General features: G+C 42.6%; 1 protein-coding gene across 3 annotated transcripts in view; it reads left to right on the top strand.

Annotated features, from left to right (window-relative positions):
- The window catches only part of CTNNB1 (catenin beta 1), a 41,031-nt gene extending 25,434 nt beyond the window's left edge, over nucleotides 1-15,597 (top strand). Inside the window, exons 2-16 of one of the 3 annotated variants that reach the window (XM_032861111.1) lie at nucleotides 1,962-2,022; nucleotides 2,459-2,686; nucleotides 2,881-3,134; nucleotides 3,260-3,498; nucleotides 3,588-3,789; nucleotides 4,884-5,028; nucleotides 8,357-8,460; nucleotides 8,543-8,881; nucleotides 9,150-9,308; nucleotides 11,003-11,122; nucleotides 11,734-11,884; nucleotides 11,974-12,095; nucleotides 13,221-13,281; nucleotides 14,300-14,520; nucleotides 14,984-15,597. In XM_032861111.1, the coding sequence (XP_032717002.1) occupies nucleotides 2,010-2,022; nucleotides 2,459-2,686; nucleotides 2,881-3,134; nucleotides 3,260-3,498; nucleotides 3,588-3,789; nucleotides 4,884-5,028; nucleotides 8,357-8,460; nucleotides 8,543-8,881; nucleotides 9,150-9,308; nucleotides 11,003-11,122; nucleotides 11,734-11,884; nucleotides 11,974-12,095; nucleotides 13,221-13,281; nucleotides 14,300-14,508 (2,346 nt within the window). In that variant the 5' untranslated portion in view covers nucleotides 1,962-2,009 and the 3' untranslated portion in view covers nucleotides 14,509-14,520; nucleotides 14,984-15,597. Of the gene's footprint in view, nucleotides 1-1,961; nucleotides 2,023-2,458; nucleotides 2,687-2,880; nucleotides 3,135-3,259; nucleotides 3,499-3,587; nucleotides 3,790-4,883; nucleotides 5,029-8,356; nucleotides 8,461-8,542; nucleotides 8,882-9,149; nucleotides 9,309-11,002; nucleotides 11,123-11,733; nucleotides 11,885-11,973; nucleotides 12,096-13,220; nucleotides 13,282-14,299 lie in introns of all 3 variants that reach the window. The other 2 variants (XM_032861110.1, XM_032861109.1) reach the window with 2 other exon arrangements.
- The last annotated feature ends 4,806 nt before the right edge of the window (nucleotides 15,598-20,403 follow it).

The following is a 20,403-nucleotide window of genomic DNA, read 5'->3' as shown; positions in this document are numbered from 1 at the left end:
CTGACCAGAAGCCTTACCAATAGCATAAACAGTTGATTAACACATACTATTTATGTTTATTATAGTGACTATTTTGTTTCTGAGCCCTGTAGCATTCATTAGCCAAAGGAGGAGCTCAATGTAGAATATGTGTTAGGTCGCCTTTCCCGGAAATACACAGGGAACTGGACTGGGGAACTCAGTTTCCAGAGAGGCAAAAGAATAAAAGCTAAAATGCAGCATTGATTAATAAAGAACTTGGTATTTCTCAAAGTGTGGTCTGTGGATCACTTGTGTATGCTAGAATGTTCATAAAAATTCAGGTTTCTATGCCCCACTCTGAATCAAAACCTTAAACACATAATCCCACTTGGTATCTTAAAAGATTCTTATTGACAGGAACCACCTTTATTATTTTCTGTCCTTCATTTTGCTGTGTACAAAGATTGTCAGTTGTTTCTGCCATGGACACTAAAACAATTGTATCCACAACTCTTGTCATCTTTATGTGTCAGGTTATCTTTGTGGTTACGAAAATCTAGAACTAGAAGGGCAGTTTCAGGAATAATTAATACACACTTCCTTTACATAGATCAAATAGGACTTTAGAATGTAGTTTCCAACTTTAGACTCCTTTTTACATTGATAAAATACACACTTCACACTTAAGTGTTTTTTTTAACTCTATTTTTCATTTTTTAAAATATTTATTTATTTGACAGAGAGAGAGATCACAAGTAGGCAGAGAGGCAGGCAGAAGCAGGCTCCCTGCTGAACAGAGATCCCGACACGGAGCTCGATTCCGGGACCCTGAGATCATGACCTGAGCCAAAGGCAGAGGCTTAACCCACTGAGCCATCCAGGTGCCCCTCACACTTAAGTATTTTAGTCCATATGTCTACATATTGGTAAACCCAGTATGTAATTGTAGTACAAGATAAACTTGTTTAGGGGAATCCTTTGTGATAAAGGAAATTTTTTATTAGGAGTATCTAGTGGCCATGAGCCTTTAAACAGTTCTAATTTGCAGGTAGTTTCCCATGTGATTCAGTGTTCTTTTGACTATTACACAATAAAGCCAAAAGGCAAACATAGATGCTAAGATTTTTTATATATATATATGAGTGATTAAGTTTTTTATAATGATCAAAACAGCATTAGTCAGTAATATTTATAATACATCGTTGCTATAAATTTGAGCTAGAAAAAATTTTAACCAAAAAGGTGCTTTTTGTGTTGCACACTTGCATTTGAAAAGTAATTTTACTTCTTAGTAAAAGATCTGAAATTGAGTGTATGATCCAGTCACTAAAACCTGCTGTGTGAAGGTATTTTAGATGGCATTGTATTATATCAGGAAAGAAAAACCATTCAGTGAAAATCTAGTGTTTTTTTTTAAATCCCGTGTCCAATTCCACTGTCTAGAAAGATCTCTGAATTTCTCAGTGAATGAAGTTAAAAAGGGACAAAGGGCTTTTGGGAACTCATGGAGGAGTTGATTTTGAGTGGTACCCCCCCCCATCTTGGCTTTCACTATAAATTTTCTTTATCTGCAAAAATAATTATGCTTTCTGACATACTGAATAACAAATTTGTATTTCTACTTAAGAGGTTCTTGTTAAAGAGGAATTTTTACTTCAAGAGTTTCAGCAGTGGTGGAGCTGTGGTTGAGGGTATGGAAGAGACTGTAGAGTCTGGGTTTCATTCTCACATTTATGATAAAAGAGGATTTGGGGCTTTTCATGGATGTAGTCCATGATGTTTAGGAGGCCATCCTAGTGACTGAAAAGTACTAAAAACAAACTTTAAAATAATAAAATACAAATATTTTATATTAATATATGTTTTTATTTTATATTTAATTTATATTTTATTAATAAAATAGAAATTTTATATTAATAGTAAAATATAAATAAAATTTATAAGGTTGTAAATAAAATTAATTTAAAACTAAATCCTGATGACATGATTAACTCTTCTAGGGTATCTGAAGCACACCATACAACGGTTTTGAAAATCCTGTCTGGGCAATGGCTACCCAAGGTTTGTATCATAAGTCTTTAGTTCCTGAATCAGGGCTCTGCTTCATTTCCATTAACCCAGTCTGGCTCAGATCCCCCTGCTTTACTCTCTCCCTGCTTACTTGTCAGGCTACCTTTTGCTCCATTTTCTGCTCACTCCTCCTAATGGCTTGGTGAAATAGCAAACAAGCCACCAGCAGGAATCTAGTCTGGATGACTGCTTCTGGAGCCTGGATGCAGTACCATTCTTCCACTAATTCAGTGAGTAACTGTTAGGTGGTGGTCCCCTAAGAGTGTAGATATTTCATCACTGATCTAATCCTGGCTGTCGTTGTTGTTACTAGCTGTCTTTCAGATTTGACTATTCCTAACAACATTTCAGTGGGTCATATGAACAGATTTTTAAATGAAGATAACATTTCTGTGGTGGTAATGCTAATGCTGTTTGATTTTTATAGCTGATTTGATGGAGCTGGACATGGCCATGGAGCCAGACAGAAAAGCAGCTGTTAGTCACTGGCAGCAACAATCTTACCTGGACTCTGGAATCCATTCTGGTGCCACTACCACAGCTCCTTCTCTGAGTGGTAAAGGCAATCCTGAGGAAGAGGATGTGGATACCACCCAAGTCCTGTACGAGTGGGAGCAGGGCTTTTCTCAGTCCTTCACTCAAGAACAAGTAGCTGGTAAGAGTGTTACTGCCTTAGTAAAAGTCAGAAGACAATTTTGAGAATGATTCTTAAAACAGCATATAATCACTTAAATAAAATGGTGTGGTAAAAGAGGGGAGTGATTGCACTCTTACCTTACTACTTAGGGTAGCACAAATTCAGGTGAATGCTGAATTATGGATTGTGAGTGCTGAATTTATCTTTCCCAGATATCGATGGTCAGTATGCGATGACTCGAGCTCAGAGGGTGCGAGCTGCAATGTTCCCTGAGACATTAGATGAGGGCATGCAGATCCCATCTACACAGTTCGATGCTGCTCATCCTACTAATGTCCAGCGTTTGGCTGAACCATCACAGATGCTGAAACACGCAGTTGTAAATTTGATTAACTATCAAGATGATGCAGAACTTGCCACACGTGCAATCCCTGAACTGACAAAACTGCTAAACGATGAGGACCAGGTAGGTAACGATATGGCTAGCTTTTAATCTGCTCTGAAGGAAGCTCTCAAGGAAGGAGCCTCTGAATGTCCACCAATATCAGTATTTGAAAATTAATGCTGTTTCTTGATTCCTATACATTATAGGTGGTGGTTAATAAGGCTGCAGTTATGGTCCATCAGCTTTCTAAAAAGGAAGCTTCCAGACACGCCATCATGCGTTCTCCTCAGATGGTGTCTGCTATTGTACGCACCATGCAGAATACAAATGATGTGGAAACCGCTCGCTGTACTGCTGGGACCTTGCACAATCTTTCTCATCATCGTGAGGGATTGCTGGCCATCTTTAAGTCTGGGGGCATTCCTGCCCTGGTGAAGATGCTTGGGTAAGAAAAACATGGTCACAGTGCTTGAAGCTAAGAAGGAGAAGAGTGCCATCACAGCGTTTCTGATGAGGCTTTTTTCCTCTTCCTAGTTCACCAGTGGATTCTGTATTATTTTATGCCATTACAACTCTCCACAACCTTTTGTTGCATCAAGAAGGAGCTAAAATGGCAGTGCGTTTAGCTGGTGGGCTGCAGAAAATGGTTGCCTTGCTCAACAAAACAAATGTTAAATTCTTGGCTATTACAACAGACTGCCTTCAGATTTTAGCTTACGGCAATCAAGAAAGCAAGGTAAAAGTATTTTTCTGAATGTGGTTCATGGAGCATCAGGGAATCCAGTGTCCTGTCCTTCTGTGGACTCTTGCACATTCTTTGTATGCTTCACCCTTTGTATATATACTAGGAAAAAAATTGGACATCTCTTTTTAAGTATTTGTCTGTATGAAGCTAGGTGATAGGGATAAAGTGGGCAGACTTAGAGCTTTCATTCCTAGGTGGGTGACAGCCACTGAGATAATAACGTAATTACTATTTAATTCATGTATTCCAAGGAAATAGAGGGGCTATAAGAGCATATATGTGAACCAGACCCTGTTTGGAAGGTTCAGGGAGACCTGTAGGAGGAAATGATAATTGAGTTCAGCTCTCAAGGATGAGGAGAGACTGATTAGGTGAAGGTCAGAGAGAGGAGATGATACCTTGGAAAGTCCTACTGATGGAGGAGAGGGATGAGTTTATGAAGCATGAAGAGGAAAGGTTTGAGATGAGACTACTGAGGTATCAGCAGTGCAGGTTCCACAGGGCCTTGTGGAAAATGTTCAAAGAGTAATGGAAAGCAGTTCAGTATCAGCAGAGGCATGAAGTGATGAGATTTGTTTTTCAAAAATCAGGATAGTTTAGAGGTGGGAGTATGCAGGGAAGTAAAGGACAAGAATGAATGATTATTTGATGGTACCTCATTTTAAGTAGGTGAATAATGATTAGGAAAAGCTAAGAGCCGAATCATTAGGAGTTCTAAGTGCCTATTCTGGTTCAGATTTTCAACAGATCCACTTCGATACAGCATCACTATCTGGGCATTACTGTTGCATACCAACATGGTTTCTCTTGGTTTCTTTTGCTCTGACCAGTGTGGGAGGAAGAAAATTGGGGCAGAGTTGCTATTTCTTGGCAGTACTGGGATGCTTGAATTTGAGTGGAATGCTGTAGAAGGAGGGGTTAAACATGGCTCCAGTTTGGGGATCTGGGTTATGGGGTCCAGGAATACATTTAGGTCAGTGGCAAGCTGGCTGACATGCTTCTATAATAAAATAGGTTGGTAATGTGGCTTTTCTTCGTCATATGGTGAAGATTCCATAGCTAACAACATATATATGTCTTTCTAGCTGATCATTCTGGCAAGTGGTGGACCTCAAGCTTTAGTAAATATAATGAGGACCTACACTTACGAGAAACTACTATGGACCACAAGCAGGGTACTGAAGGTGCTGTCTGTCTGCTCTAGTAATAAACCAGCTATTGTAGAAGCAGGTGAGTATTCTGAGTGTCATATGTGCAGCATCTTGCAGTTCTAATTAGATTACTTGTATTAGGAAAAGGGTAATATAACTTGACCTTAATGGGCTGAAACTGAATAGAACCAGTTTGCATCCAAGATTACATTCAAAGGATATGTGCTGCTTGACACCTGCATTGGTGCTGTTTAAGCCTAGTTTAGGCAGAGTTCTTACTATCCATCAAAAATGATGACTGATACTTGGTTTTTATATTGTATGCATGTCAGTAGCAGAGGAAAGGAATAGGTGGACCAACCAGGGCCTTTTGTTTTTTTATCATGAGGCTACAGTTATTCTTTAGCTACCTAGCATCAGTTCTCCTTTTTGTAACCCACCTAACAGTATCTACCTGGACTCTTAAACCAAGCTTTATATCACAACTGGAAGAGGGAAAAGATGAAAGCATTTAATAGAAGAAAATACTGGGAGTAAAGCATAGGGTTGATAACACCTATTTTTCTCACTTGTTGAGAATAATTTTACTTGAGAATTTGTGGGAGAGAGGGGCATTATGATTACCCGGGATGGCAGCTGACACTGGGATGGACAGGTGTGGCTGCATTCATATTCAGCAAGGAGATAAAATTCTGCCAGCTACTCCAGAAATATGAGGAGTGCTTGCAAAAATTGCAGAATTTTGGACTTAATCACAATTCTTGGAGTGCAGTGACAGGTGGGTAGCTGGAAATATGTATGGGACTGAAGACCTAGGTATCTTCCATTTTAAGAAGTTAGCCAGGTTATTCTGATGTTCATTTGTGTATTCTGAAAACATTCAGCATCTGTGTCTCAAGCACTAAAATAAGCATGTGGTATACCTGGGATAACCAAGCAGATACAGTCCTTATATTTACTCCATTATGGTGAGGGTGACAAAAATAGGCAAAAGATGGGGGCATTACAACTTAGAATGAATTCTGTGTCTGGTGAGAAAGGAACAGCAAATACTGATACAGAATTAATGGGGAGGGAGGTACTTCCCTGAGAAGGGGACATAAAATGGGAATGCGGGCTAAGAAGGCACCTGTTAGGTATATGAGAAGTGGGGATTAGATGCCTTCTAGGCAGAGAAAGGAAACATGTGCTATGTCCTGAAAGTGAGAAAGAGATTGTTAATCTCTAAGTGCTAAAGAGGAAGTGTGTGTAACTAGAATTTAATGAGTAATGGGTGAGTAGCCCAGAATGAGATTGAGAGGCTAGATAAGGGCCCATATCTTATAGGACTTTCTAGACCTTTACAATGTTCATTTATGCTTTTTTTCCAGCTTTAGAACCACAGATGTAGAATATTTAGTTCAGTTTGCAATACTAGGTGGGATCCAAATTCTAAAGGGTACCTACCTTAAGGTTATGCTGAAGAATTTGGCCTTTGTCTTAATAGAAAATGAGAAGTTACTGATGGTTATTAAGCAGTGGCACAGCATTCACAGTGTGGTGTTTGGAATACTAATACTAACAGTGTGTGACAGTTTGAATGACCAAAGGCAAGCAGACCAGGCCACAGAGATGTGTTACAGGCTTCTAGGAATGAAACAGTTTGTTATTAAAAATACACCACAAAATGGGGTGCCTGGGTGGCTCAGTGGGTTAAAGCCTCTGCCTTCGGCTCAGGTCATGATCCCAGGGTCCTGGGATCGAGTCCCACATCAGGCTCTCTGCTCAGCAGGGAGCCTGCTTCTCACTCTTTCTCTGCCTGCCTCTCTGCCTACTTGTAATCTGTGTCTGTCAAATAAATAAAATCTTAAAAAAAATACACCACAAAAGATGACTGTTTTGAGGTTTCCAAAAGAACCCATAGAATATAATAACTTAGTGGTTAAAGGTGCGACCAGATGTGGTTTGTGGTGGGGAGAACATTGGTACCATTAAGATAAATGCAACTACCAGAATGGATTGGTAAAGATTTGAAACAAGATAATTTAAGAAGCTGACAGAAACAGCAGTGGGTAGGTAGAAGCGTATGATCCTAAAATGCAGGGGAAGACTGGGCTAGAGATTTTCGAGTTGACCTGTCAGCTTACGAGGAAAGTGGATGTGTGCATCAGAGGCATCTGCAGAGGACTTTTCCCTTAGACCTGCTGAATACAGTTATGTGTTTTTAAGGCCTATAGGCTGTTCTAATGGGATATTTGGAGTTAAGATACAACCTGTGAGAGTGAAGAGTAAAGGGAGGGAATGAAATCTGTGTGGGAAAGAAGGTAGTCATTTAACAAGTACTGGGCATCAGCCTTTTGCAGGTCACTCTGTTTGTTAGTAGCTGGAGCTGCTGTGAGGAAGGAACCAGATGGGAATGATCCTTGTCCTGTAGTGGAGGTAGAGGAAGTAGTGTTTTAAAATTACAGACCTCGAAAGGGGCACCTGGCTGGCTCAATTGGTAGAGCATGCAACTCTTGATCTCCAGGTTCATGAAATCAAGCCCCATATTGGTTGTGGAGCCTACTTATGATTTTTAAAAAATAATAAAATGAAAAGTAAAACAGACCTGAAAAGATGAACAGGGAGACAAAGGAAAGTATCTCAGAACATTCAGAAGTGACTTCAGTAGGAGAGAGATGGGTGAAGTTAGGCCATTATGTGGGGAAGTGAGCTGCTATTTAGGCTTCACCGCTATAAGTGTCCTTCCTTAGGCTCCTAAGTGGCGAAAGGTTGCAAACCTTTCGGGCACATACTTTTGGAGTCAGTACCTTTCACACAGTCCCTCGTGATAAGCATTCCAGTGCGTTTTTGAATTGGTCTCACATAGCTGCTTCAGGTCTTTGCTCAGACGTCAGTTTCACACTGAGGTGACCTAATTACACTACTTGAAATTGTAGCCCCCACCATCTTGCATTATTTTTTTCCATAGCACTTAATACCATCTCACATACTATGTAGTTTCAGTTTATTAACTGTGTATTTGTTTATTGTCTGCCTCCAACTAGACTATAAACTCTGTGTGAGTAGGGACCTTAGAGTATTTTGCTCACTGGTACAGCTCTATCTCAAAATAGGTGAATATTTTGAGATGATTGAATGTTTGAAAAGAAATAAACAATATAAGTATTGCCTAAGAAGGACAGTGGAGATAATGCTTTCTCCACATAGAGAAAGAACAATAGATACTCAACAGAAGTTGTCACTAATTGAGGTGAATCGGAAAAGAAAGGGGGAACTGAGCAACATCCTAGCAAATGAAACAAAGGACTTAGGTGGAGGGGATAAGCTTTGGCAATGAAGAGGGACACTCTCTAGCCTAGACAATACAGTGCTGATTGGAATTACCAGCTAATGGCCATCACCTTAGATCTTTTTTCACATTCTAGGTGGAATGCAAGCTTTAGGGCTTCACCTGACAGATCCAAGTCAACGTCTTGTTCAGAATTGTCTTTGGACTCTTAGGAATCTATCAGATGCTGCAACTAAACAGGTAAATTTTGAGTATGCCAGTGCCTTGGTGACAGAACTAAGTAAGATGAATAGGTACTGAGCATTTGTTTTTATGTCCATAGGAAGGGATGGAAGGTCTTCTTGGGACCCTTGTTCAGCTTCTGGGCTCAGATGATATAAATGTGGTCACCTGTGCAGCTGGAATTCTTTCTAATCTCACCTGCAATAATTATAAGAACAAGATGATGGTCTGCCAAGTGGGTGGTATAGAGGCGCTTGTCCGTACTGTCCTTCGAGCTGGTGACAGGGAGGATATTACTGAGCCTGCCATCTGTGCTCTTCGTCATCTGACCAGCCGACACCAGGAAGCAGAGATGGCTCAGAATGCTGTTCGTCTTCACTATGGACTACCAGTTGTGGTTAAACTCCTGCACCCTCCATCCCATTGGCCTCTGATAAAGGTAAACTGTCAATCAAAATAGAAGGTTGCAGAGTTGAAAATGAACCACCTCTAGCTATTGGATAGCTATCTAAGCATAATAGATTGTCAAGTACGAGTCTGTTCCTTAGTACTTGGGAGGTATGGCCAGGATGGGGTTCCGAAGTATTTGTGAAGTCTGTGCTACTTTCAGGTGACACCAGTAGATTTAGTGTGGTGGGAGTTTTAGGCTAAGATGATGATTTTGTTGAGTTACAGGCCTGTTATTTATTCTTCTTTCTTATCTACAGGCTACTGTTGGATTGATTCGAAATCTTGCCCTTTGTCCGGCAAATCATGCACCTCTGCGTGAGCAGGGTGCCATTCCGCGACTAGTTCAGTTGCTGGTTCGTGCCCATCAGGATACCCAGCGCCGTACATCTATGGGCGGAACACAGCAGCAGTTTGTGGTAGGTAGATCTGAATAGTGACACTTGGCTATTTAAAAGGAATGCATAAATTCATAGGATCCTGAACTTCCTTGGTCATTGGTTCCCTCCATCTTCCTGGCTGCAGGGCTATTTGCTAATGGTTTAAAAAAAAACTGACATGTTTCTGTGGCTGCAGAAAAGAATGAGGAATAATGTGGCTCATAGTGAAGACTTTGACTTCTCCATCGCATCATCAGTCTTAGAAAGAGTATAGTTGTGATGTACTGCTGTGGGGTTAGGCACTTCTTAGAATGTTTTCATTTAATCCATGGGGAGGTTCATCTTAGTAGCAGAACCGTAATTTGAATCCAAATCCATCTGATTTCAGAGCCCTTATTCCCCATTAGAAACATGAGTTTGCCTGTAAGTATGTAAGACACTTAGTTTACTGTCTCTTCCAGGAATGATTGAAACCTTTCTTACAGACCTAAGAATACTAACGAATTTCAAGAATAAGTAGTAGCATTTCTGATAACTTGACCCATAATCTCAGCCTAGAGCTTTGATGTCAGGTTTGCAGGCTTTTACAAACCAGCTTCATTATAAGTATCTAAAGACACTTCGGGATTTATTCCTCCGAATTTATTTCTGAAGATTCAGATCCTCAGAGAGTTTTCTTTTTCTGAATTAGGTTACTTTAGAAAACAGGAGCCTATCAGAACAGATTTTGGGCATCTCTTCTTGGCTATTTGTTATGTGTACACACTCATGATAGGGCCTTTATCCATTTGTTACTCTTGGTATTGGCATGTCTCCATGATAATGGCTTTAAAAGAATGCAGAAGATACCTTTTAACTCTTTAGAAAAAAAGGAATATTTGTGTCTTTATAAAAAATCAAGTTGTTTATAAATGTCACTAAAAGTAGCAGAATCATTACCTTTTTTAAAACTCAGGAACAGGGAAAAAGCTGTGAGTACCTACATTAACAAAAACTAACGTCCTTCTCCCATAGAGACCACCAGTCAGACAGTCTTGGAGGTGGAGAAGAGTGGATCTTCCACTTGACAGCTCAATAGAAATTTAGCAGTTGGTGATAAAACTCTGCTTGATTTTCACCTGATACACATAGATATACAAAACTAAATGGAGCATATGGAAGAAAAGCACTTGTCAGTCTGTGCATAACTTTGCCATATTTGTGTATCTTTATATATATTCCTTTTACCGAAAGTGGTTGGTGTCTTGGGTGCCTGGGTGGCTCAGTTGGTTAAGCGACTGCCTTCGGCTCAGGTCATGATCCTAGAGTCCCTGGATTGAGTCCCGCATCGGGCTCTCTGCTAGGCAGGAAGTCTGCTTCTCCCTCTGACTCACCCCCTTCTCATGCTCTCTCTAATAAATAAAATATTAAAAAAAAAATTGGTTGGTATCTAGACTGTAAGAAAGTTATCTTTGGGATTCAGAGTATGTCAAAGCTCTATTTCCTGTGTGTAGTGTGTGTGGGGCAGGGGGGGAAGGGTGGTGCAGCTAGGAATTAGTGCCATCAGGAGGTTTCCCCCACCTCAGTAACGTTCATTTGCATGGAATCCTTCATTCCTAAACCAGTTGCAAATTCTGGGGAATTTTGGATGTATAATGGGAATAATTAGTCAAAGAATTGCTACAGAAAGCCTTTCTGTTTATAAAGTTTAGAGAGGAGAATGCCCTATTTGTTAACCATGTTTCTTTTGGTAGGAGGGGGTCCGTATGGAAGAAATTGTTGAAGGTTGTACTGGAGCCCTTCATATCCTAGCTCGGGATGTTCACAACCGAATCGTAATCAGAGGACTAAATACCATTCCATTGTTCGTGCAGGTATGTTGGTTTCATGTGAAGTGTTCTAGATTTTATGAGTCTATAAGTAAAATTTCAGGGATTTTAATGACAAAGCAAAATTTCAGAAAATTAGGGAACAAATGGGGCAATTGTTCATCTTTCCATTTATAAAATGACAACACTCTGCTCACATCCCCTGCCAATAAATGACAAATGGAATCTCAACGTGTAGTGTCCTTTTAGTCCAGTATGTTTTAACTTTATGAAAAGTCCCTTCATTTTCCCTGGGTGGTAGGAGAAATATTGGGGCTAGAGCCTGAAGAAGAGGGATACTCCACTTTTGAGGTGTGCTGAGCTTTGGAGGTAGGAAAGATGGTTTCAGTTGCCAGAGCACAGATCTCCAGCCACCTCCTGGTTTGCCACATCTGAACTCAACTAAAACTGTTGCTGAAGAAAGGTTTTATAGCCAGAAGTGGTCTAGAAAACCAGTGCTCCAGAGCATCACATACCTGAGCAGTTAGAGAATAGGATTTAATACAAGTAGTGCAAACGCCTTGCTCTCTCTGCAGTGGGAGTGTTTGCAACACAGTGCGGCGCTTGCTGTGTTTTTCCTTTATTTAAGTAGGTTTTGTTTGTGTTTTTTTCTTTAGCTGCTTTATTCTCCCATTGAAAATATCCAAAGAGTAGCTGCAGGGGTCCTCTGTGAACTTGCTCAGGACAAGGAGGCTGCAGAAGCCATCGAAGCGGAGGGAGCCACGGCTCCTCTGACAGAGTTACTTCACTCTAGGAACGAAGGTGTAGGTAAGTGCAAGAGGAACCAGAACCTTCAGCTGGTGTGCATAGGAGAGCCTCGGCTTTTCCTCAGGGGCCTTTTTCCTTTCCTCTTCCAGCAACCTACGCAGCTGCTGTTCTGTTCCGTATGTCTGAGGATAAGCCACAGGATTATAAGAAACGACTTTCGGTTGAGCTGACCAGTTCTCTCTTCAGAACAGAGCCAATGGCTTGGAATGAGGTAGGCCATGTGGACACGTGTGTGCCGTAGTGTGGTTTCCCCTCAAGTGTTCGTACACATTGATTTGCATTGACCGTGTCCTTGGTTTGAGTATTCATCCTTTCTGCTACCTTAGCAGCTGCTATGAGGAAGAAGCACAACTTTAAACAGCCTATTCAGAACAAACAAGTAATGCTGCTTCACATTAGAACTTGTGAGGGAGATGGATGAAAAAGTTACCAGGTTAAAGCATCTTTTCCAAAAGGGAATATTTTTCCTTTTAAGGAAAGAAGCACTCTATTAAGGACTGTTAGTTGGAGGTCAGTTTATTGATACTTTGTTTGAATCCTCAATTTTTCATCTGCTTTTCTATTTGAATTTCTGTGAATTTGTCTTCAGTACAGAATTATTCTTGAAACATTAGAACCACCCTGAATTTATTGTTATGCTACATAGTCATACAGTGGATTATATGAATGGAAAGAGATGCTGTAGATTGTTAGGTGAAAAAGAAAAGTAGATTGCTAAATAGTAATATGTTAGTTGGGTTTTTAGTGGGCAGTCTTAACATGTTCCAGCTTGGGCTGTGAACTTCCCCAAACCTGTTCCTCTCCTAGTCTTCCCCTTTCACGTGCTGGGGCTAAAAATCTTCTTTGGTAGGACATACCCTGTTTGTCAGCAACTCCTGTTGGGGGCAGACACTTTGCCCATTTTGTTGATTGTTATATTTACTGAAAGAATAAATTAGTGAATTTTGCTTTTAAAGATTTATTTATTTATTTGACAGATCACAAGTAGGCAGAGAGGCAGGCAGAGAGAGAGGAAGGAAGCAGGCTCTCTGCTGAGCAGAGAGCCCGATGCGGGGCTTATTCCCAGGACCCTGGGATTATGACCTGAGCCGAAGGCAGAGGCTTTAACCCACTGAGTCACCCAAGTGCCCCAAATTAATGAATATTTTTAATACTGTGTACAGTGACAAGACAAGTTGTTCTAGGTATCAGGAGTTAATCTCTGAGGGGTGGAGTTTGAAGCATTTCTATAAATTCTTTGTTCCTTCTATAATCTGAAAATATGTTTTCAGAATATTAGTATACTTGAGAATTTTCATTTTCATTTTGCTTCTTTGCATTGTACTTGTTTATCTAGACTGCTGATCTTGGACTTGATATTGGTGCCCAGGGAGAACCCCTTGGATATCGCCAGGATGGTATGTGTCTCAGGTTTCTCGATTAATTCCAAGTCAAGCTAAGGTTTCAGAGCTTTATCAGGAGAGCTGGTTTGCTCATCTGGGAAACCAGTGTTGGCAGGAAAGTAGTGGCAGCAGTTAAAGGCACTTCTGAAATTCCAGAGTCAGCAACAGTAGCTCTCTTGGAGCCTAGGGAATTTGGAGCCGCACACCGAGCAGGCGGCAGGATCACACCAACAAATGTGTGTCATGACTACTGGGCCTCTGCAGTGCAAGAGCATGACAAGTTGCTTTTGTAGTCCCGTTTTTGGTCAGAGAACCTATCATCTCTGTATCTGCAACCCACCCAGGAAATAAGAGTATGGGGAACTCTGGCTCCAGGCTCAGATCTGGGGTGGATCTGCATAGTTCTGCTATTAGGGTTTTCTGAAAAGCTCATTCAGATCTGGGTAATGGAGATGGAGCATGGGGTAGACTGTGAACAAATAGAACTGTGAGATTATAAACGTAAGTATTAGGCAGGCCACCGAGGCTCATAGGTGTCTCACATGACAGATACATAAACGTCAACCCATAAAGGTTTCACTGGAAATGGCAGCTTGCGTTTTCTCAGTACCTTTGTATCACTGGACTTTGCAACAAATAGGTTATATGCACCAGACCACCTTGCTTCTTCTGTCTCTTGCCCCTGACTTGTTGATGCTTGGGCAGTCATACATACAGTAGACTGCTTGCTGCCCCTCCGCAGTGATTTTACATCTCTACCGAAGCAGACACACAATGTTCAGTGGTAAACGGGATGGTGTGGTTAGAACCGGCTGGTCTGCCTCTCATGAAAACAGACTTTGTATAGCCTTGTGGGTGGCCTGACACTGAGTAATTACTTCGTTGAAGAAAGCTAGAAGTTGAAGAGTCTAGAAAGGCCTGCTTTCTGAGACAAGTTTGATGCCATTGAAGACCCAGCCTTAGCGTTAACTTTAATGTCTTTCTCCTCTTTCCTTCTGTCCCTTGCCCCTTTTGTCCACCCTGACTCCTCTAGATCCCAGCTATCGTTCTTTTCACTCTGGTGGATATGGCCAGGATGCTTTGGGGATGGACCCCATGATGGAGCATGAGATGGGTGGCCACCACCCTGGTGCTGACTATCCAGTTGATGGGCTGCCAGATCTGGGGCATGCCCAGGACCTCATGGATGGGCTGCCTCCAGGTGATAGCAATCAGCTGGCCTGGTTTGATACTGACCTGTAAATCATCCTTTAGGTAAGAAGTTAAAAAAAAGCCAGTTTGGGTAAAATACTTTTACTCTGCCTACAGAACTTCAGAGAGACTTGGTTGGTAGGGTGGGAGTGGTTTAGGCCTATTTGTAAATCTGCCACGAAAACAGATACAAACTTTGAAAGGAGATGTCTTAGAACATTTGACTGTTCTCAGATTTCTGGTTAAGTGGTCATGTGTGGAAGTTATTAACTTTAATGTTTTTTGCCACAGCTTTTGCAACTTAATACTCAAATGAGTAACATTTGCTGTTTTAAACATTAATAGCAGCCTTTCTCTCTTTATACAGCTGTATTGTCTGAACTTGCATTGTGATTGGCCTGTAGAGTTGCTGAGAGGGCTCGAGGGGTGGGCTGGTATCTCAGAAAGTGCCTGACACACTAACCAAGCTGAGTTTCCTATGGGAACAATTGAAGTAAACTTTTTGTTCTGGTCCTTTTTGGTCGAGGAGTAACAATACAAATGGATTTTGGGAGTGACTCAAGAAGTGAAGAATGCACAAGAATGGATCACAAGATATGGAATTTATCAAACTCTAGCCTTGCTTGTTAAATTTTTTTTTTAAATATCTGTAATGGTACTGACTTTGCTTGCTTTGAAGTAGCTCTTTAATTTTTTTTTTTTTTTTGCAGTAACTGTTAGTTTTTTAAGTCTCTCATAGTGTTAAGTTATAGTGAATACTGCTACAGCAATTTCTAATTTTTAAGAATTGAGTAATGGTGTAGAACACTAATTCATAATCACTCTAATTGTAATCTGAATAAAGTGTAACATTGTGTAGCCTTTTTGTATAAAATAGACAAATAGAAATGGTCTAATTAGTTTCCTTTTTAATATGCTTAAAATAAGCAGGTGGATCTATTTCATGTTTTTTGATCAAAAACTTTATTTGGGATATGTATGGGTAGGGTAAATCAGTAAGAGGTGTTATTTGGAACCTTGTTTTGGACAGTTTACCATTTGCCTTTTATCCCAAAGTTGTTGTAACCTGCTGTGATACGATGCTTCAAGAGAAAATGCGGTTATAAAAATGGTTCAGAATTAAACTTTTAATTCATTCAATTGTGTCACCTTTTTCTGCTTGTCATTAAACAGTTTGTGAAGATAGTTATTCAGCTTCATCCTGAGGAAAACACACATAGTGAAATAATTTAAGTTGTAATGAGAGAGTGAGCCTTACATCCAGATGGGGTTGTTGCCAACTTTCTTTAACAGTGGACCCTGGGTTAAGTTGCACCAGAAACCTCAGTTCAGAGGCTTGTCATGTGGTCTTTGGGCTCCATAGAACCAAACTGAAAGCCAGATAGGCTTACCCCCACTCCAGACACCATCAGATGGTTCCTTTCTATTAAGGTATTAATGAATTAACTACCCGGATTTGGATTTGAAGCACTTTCACATAAATGTGACTCATTTGGAGAGGGGAATTCCTTCAACTCCACTTTGAACTGAAAATTAAGATGGTTTAAGTGATGATGTTTATCTTGAACATAATCAGACCAGAATGAGCCTTCTTCCACCTGTCTGCCAGGTAGTCCTGTCATCCTGGCGGTAGGTCTTCAAGCCTTAGTTCATCCCTCAGGGCAGAGTCAGTAGACCTGTTAAGACTTGTATTTTGGTCTTTAGAAAAAGTGAAACTGTTTTGTGCTTAGGGAGAGGTGTTTGAGTTACCGGGTATTTTTATTTAAGATCGTGACTTAGATAAACATGTTCACTTCCTTTTGGTTGAAGTTTTGTGAAAGCCACTGTGGTCTAAAGTATAACTGGGATGGGAGAGGAGGTGGTTGGTTTCAGGTTCCTTCCAGTGCATGACAGAACCATGCCAGTATAGCAAGCAGCCTCACACAACGTACCACAGCAGGGTGTTGTACTTAAAGAACTTCTTAAAATTAGAAGACATTTTCAGGGCTTTGCTTAATATCGTTTTTGAAGTTCTACTTAAGTAAAGTTAATCTGATTCAGTAAGGTGGTTCTGTAAGTATTCAGTAATACAAAGGGCCAGGAGAATAGCCAAGACACTTGGAAAGAATGAGGGGGGAAGACTTGTTCTCCCAGTGGTCCAGGTCTAACTAGAAGGGTACAGGTAGCTGACAGTTACTGGCACAGAGACAGGGAAGATGTGGAAATAGTACTTGAGAGGAAGCTCTGGAGGTCAGTGTGAAAAGAGGGACTTTTTAGTAAAGGTATGGAACAGTTGGTAGCCATTTGGGAAAACAAAATGCAGAAGGAAAAAATCCATGACCCACAAAATACCAAGATTTAAAGACAAGTAGGGTCAGTATTAATGATTTTTCTTTTGCCTCGAACTCCATTACTATGCCTTGGGAGAACACAGCTTTCGACAGCCCATGTGTGTGATAACCGCCGTCCTGCAGTAGAGACTACAGCTTCACACGGCAGGCAGTGTGTAGATACAGCCAACAGTACTGACCAGAAGCAAGTCACAGATGCATGTTGTAGGACTTCACTGATCAAATAAAAGGGAATACTGTTTGGGGGACATCACCCCTGGATGGTAAAAACAAAAGGAGGAGATTGGATTACTACAGAACTCCGAATAGTGGTTACCTGGGGATAAAGGGCGCCTAAGACATTTGGTCCCATTGCAGTGACCACACTAAGCTGAAGAATGCAGCTTCCACGTGGGAGCAGATGTTTTAGACGTGAGGCTTCAGTCTGATTGAGTCCTTGACAGTGAAAGATCCTACTGCTTTTCAATTTTTGTTTTGATTTCTGTAGCAAAAACAGGTCTCAATCGTGCTGTTTGGTTTATAAAGTGGAGAGTGCCCAGTTGATTGCAGTTTCTTTGTTCCGATAGATGAGAATTTAAAGCGCCCTTACCTTACCTTGAGTGAATCACCCACCAGATGTAATTGCAGAGCAAGGGTCAAAGCTGAGAAGATGGTGCTTCCTTTTCCTCCGTCTCTGTGCTGGGGGGAGTCCCCTGCCCCTCCCCACCACAAGGGAGCTAGAGGGAGGGGACAGGCTGCCTCTACCACCTCAATAGTAAGGGCCCTAAAATGGGCTTTAAAAGACTCCAGGTCACATCAGGACTCCACACCTTCGTGGTCCTCATTCGGGGCTGTGACTTGTTTCTCATCCCTATACTTCCCTCCTCAGGAAGGGAAGGCTTGAGGCTTTCAGGGCCTCCTAAACTTTGGCTGGTCTTGTCCCCACACGCCCCACTTCCCTACCAGTTCCTCGCTGAAGCTCCTATGTCAGCTCCTCTATATATCCATAGATTCTGCCAGCGTATTTTTCTGCCACCAGGGGAGAGAGAAAAAAGGGGATCATGGTTCAAGCCAAGACAGGAGAGACCCAGTTCCTCTCTCACCTTGGCCAAGAGCCTTAGCCCACAGAGTTCCCGATTTGAGAGCTGGGTCAGGGATAAAGCCTGCGTGTGGTCACAGAATTGATCTGAAACCTCATGAGAAATCTGAAAAGTCTCAGGGAAATAGGGGGGCCACGAAGAGCTAGAGAATACAGAGAACTGTAAGAGTAGATTCTGTTCCTGCATCCCATAGAACCGTAGCCTCAGTTGCCCCGATGATTGCCCCCTGCTCTCAGGTGTAAGTTAAGGTCTTAAAGCTTTGGTCCTGCTCATGATGCGGGGAGAGGTAGTTCTGTGCAACCATTCGCGGTCGTCTCCTGCTCCCTAATTGACTCTGCAACTTGTGACGCCGTTTGTCCCTGAAGAGGCTCAGCTGATGGTTGTAGCCAGTTAAAGAGCAAATAGCTGAAGCACGAAGGTAGGGGGAATGAGGGCCGTAGGTGCCTGAGTCTGGGCCCCTTGCCGCTGCCAGAATTCCTGGGAGCTCAAGTGGGTCAGGAGCCAGGGGCCAGCTCTTCTCATAGAACTGGAGACAGCCTGAGAAGCCAAATATGAGGGTATGGGCCTCACACGGGGAGGGCAAGGAAGGGTTAGGCTTCCTGCCCACCCAGCCAAGCCTGTTCTTATCCCCTATATCTGAGCTCAGTGGGACCTGGGCTGCTGCTTTCCACTTAGCACCTTCACGAGAATCATAAAAAGGATCCCCTAACTCCAGGACGACAGCCTCACGTCAGTGTGAAGTTTGTCATGTGCTATCCTCTGTGCCCCGGCACCCTAGGCCAAGCAGTAGCCCTGCTTGTCCCTTACCTTCTCAGATAGCTTTTCCTGACAAAGGCAATGCTGAGGGGCCCCAGGCCAAGAAGGGTCCATTCAACAATATCATTCTAGAATATTAAAACTTGTGTTTTACCTCAAACGGCAAAGATTCCCCCATGCTCAACTAAAAAGAGTAAAGCAGAATCTTCCAGTGCTCTGAAATACCTTCTGGGAAGACTGCAGGCACAGAACTCCAGGGCAGTTCCCCCAAGAACTGAATGAAGGGAGGCAACAGATTTGTTTCCTGCGAAAGTAGGGAGACCTGTGCCTGTTCCCTGGACCCAGCAGGCAAGGCAGCTGGACCTGAGGGCCAGGCCTCGGCTGCTCCCTCACCCCAGGATCACAGGCAAAATCAGTGGGAGCCTGGAGCCTCTTCACCATGGGCGGTGAGTAGGCTAGGAGAGATGGGAATAAGACTGCCTGCTCCTGGGTAGGCCACTCTTGTGCTGTAACTAGTCCAGCTCAAGCTCTGGCTGCCCTGCTAAGGGACACACAAAGGCTGTGGTCAGGTCCTTAGTCCAACTAGACTCTGGGGCCTTGGCAATCGGACTGGCTCCTCTGAGCCTGTTTTCTTTCAGGAAATGAAGCTAAGGTGACCTGCTTTGCAGGTTGTAATGGCAAGTAAATAAAGTAACACATACACGCCCTTTGTGGAGTTGGGCACAGAGCTGCTATTTTCATTACAAAGCCACATGGAAGCTGGCAGACTTCCATATAGTAGTCTCCTGGACCGTGATAAAGTGGGGCTGTTGGTGACAACATGACCAGCTTCCCGTGATGCAGTGGATGGGGCCACCTGTGTGCCCCCTTGTGCTTATCCTACCCATTCCCCCTGTGCATGGTGGCTGCCATCTGGGGCAGGATCCCATCTGGGCTTGGGACAGTTTCTTTTTACAGATGGGAGATACAGGCCCCAGAGAGGCTGAGGAAGGGCCTCAGCTTGCTGATGTGGTTTGAGCTGCCCAGACCACCCCCACCTTCCAGGCCAGACTCCAGAGTAAGCCTGCCTCACTACCACAGCCCCAGCACCTTTCTGCAATGTCCACCGAATATTTCCACGGGCTTCTTACATACGTAGAAGGTTTAAGAGCATATGTGTGAGGGAACATAGGAAGAAGCTGAGAAGGTTCTAAGGGTAAGGGGGTAATTGGCAGGAGTTAGCATCAAAGTAGAACCCCCCCCCACACACACACACCCACCCGGCCATAGCCCTGATCCCAACACCTAAATGGGCAGACCTTCAAGGACGCTGGGATTTCTAAAGCATTTTGCATCCTTTCGGCAAACCGCACTGCCTGCCTGTTGGTGGAGCTTTGCCCAGCCCTTCCCAGGATTCTTGGATTCAGTTTGTCCCTGAAATGAAAAGCCAGAGGTAAAAGTGGGAAGACGAAACTAAAACTAGCTTTCAGAGGCTTGCTCTGGAGCTGTAGCTGGGGGAGCATTCACACCTAGTCCTGTCTTTTAAATCTTCTCTGGAGAGATGTCCAGACACCGCAGGCCGAGGACTGTGGCTTCTCATCTCCCTGATTAGCATAGACTTTTGTGGAGGCTACCTAGCACACAACAGAGCAGGAAAGCACATTCTCAGAACAGCCAGCAAACCCATGGCTTCTAGACGCATCCCTCAGGAATGAAGGAACCACTCTGTTCTCAGTGGGTTTCCCGGCGCGCAGGGTGAGTGAGAACACCTCAACCGGAAGGTTCTGGTTCAGCCAACTTTA

This window comes from Lontra canadensis, unplaced genomic scaffold (genome assembly GCF_010015895.1).
Source record: "Lontra canadensis isolate GAN:19392208 unplaced genomic scaffold, GSC_riverotter_1.0 scaffold20, whole genome shotgun sequence".
NCBI lineage: Eukaryota > Metazoa > Chordata > Mammalia > Carnivora > Mustelidae > Lontra > Lontra canadensis.
Note: the sequence above shows the minus strand (reverse complement) of the source record. Positions and strands in the feature narration are given on the sequence as shown.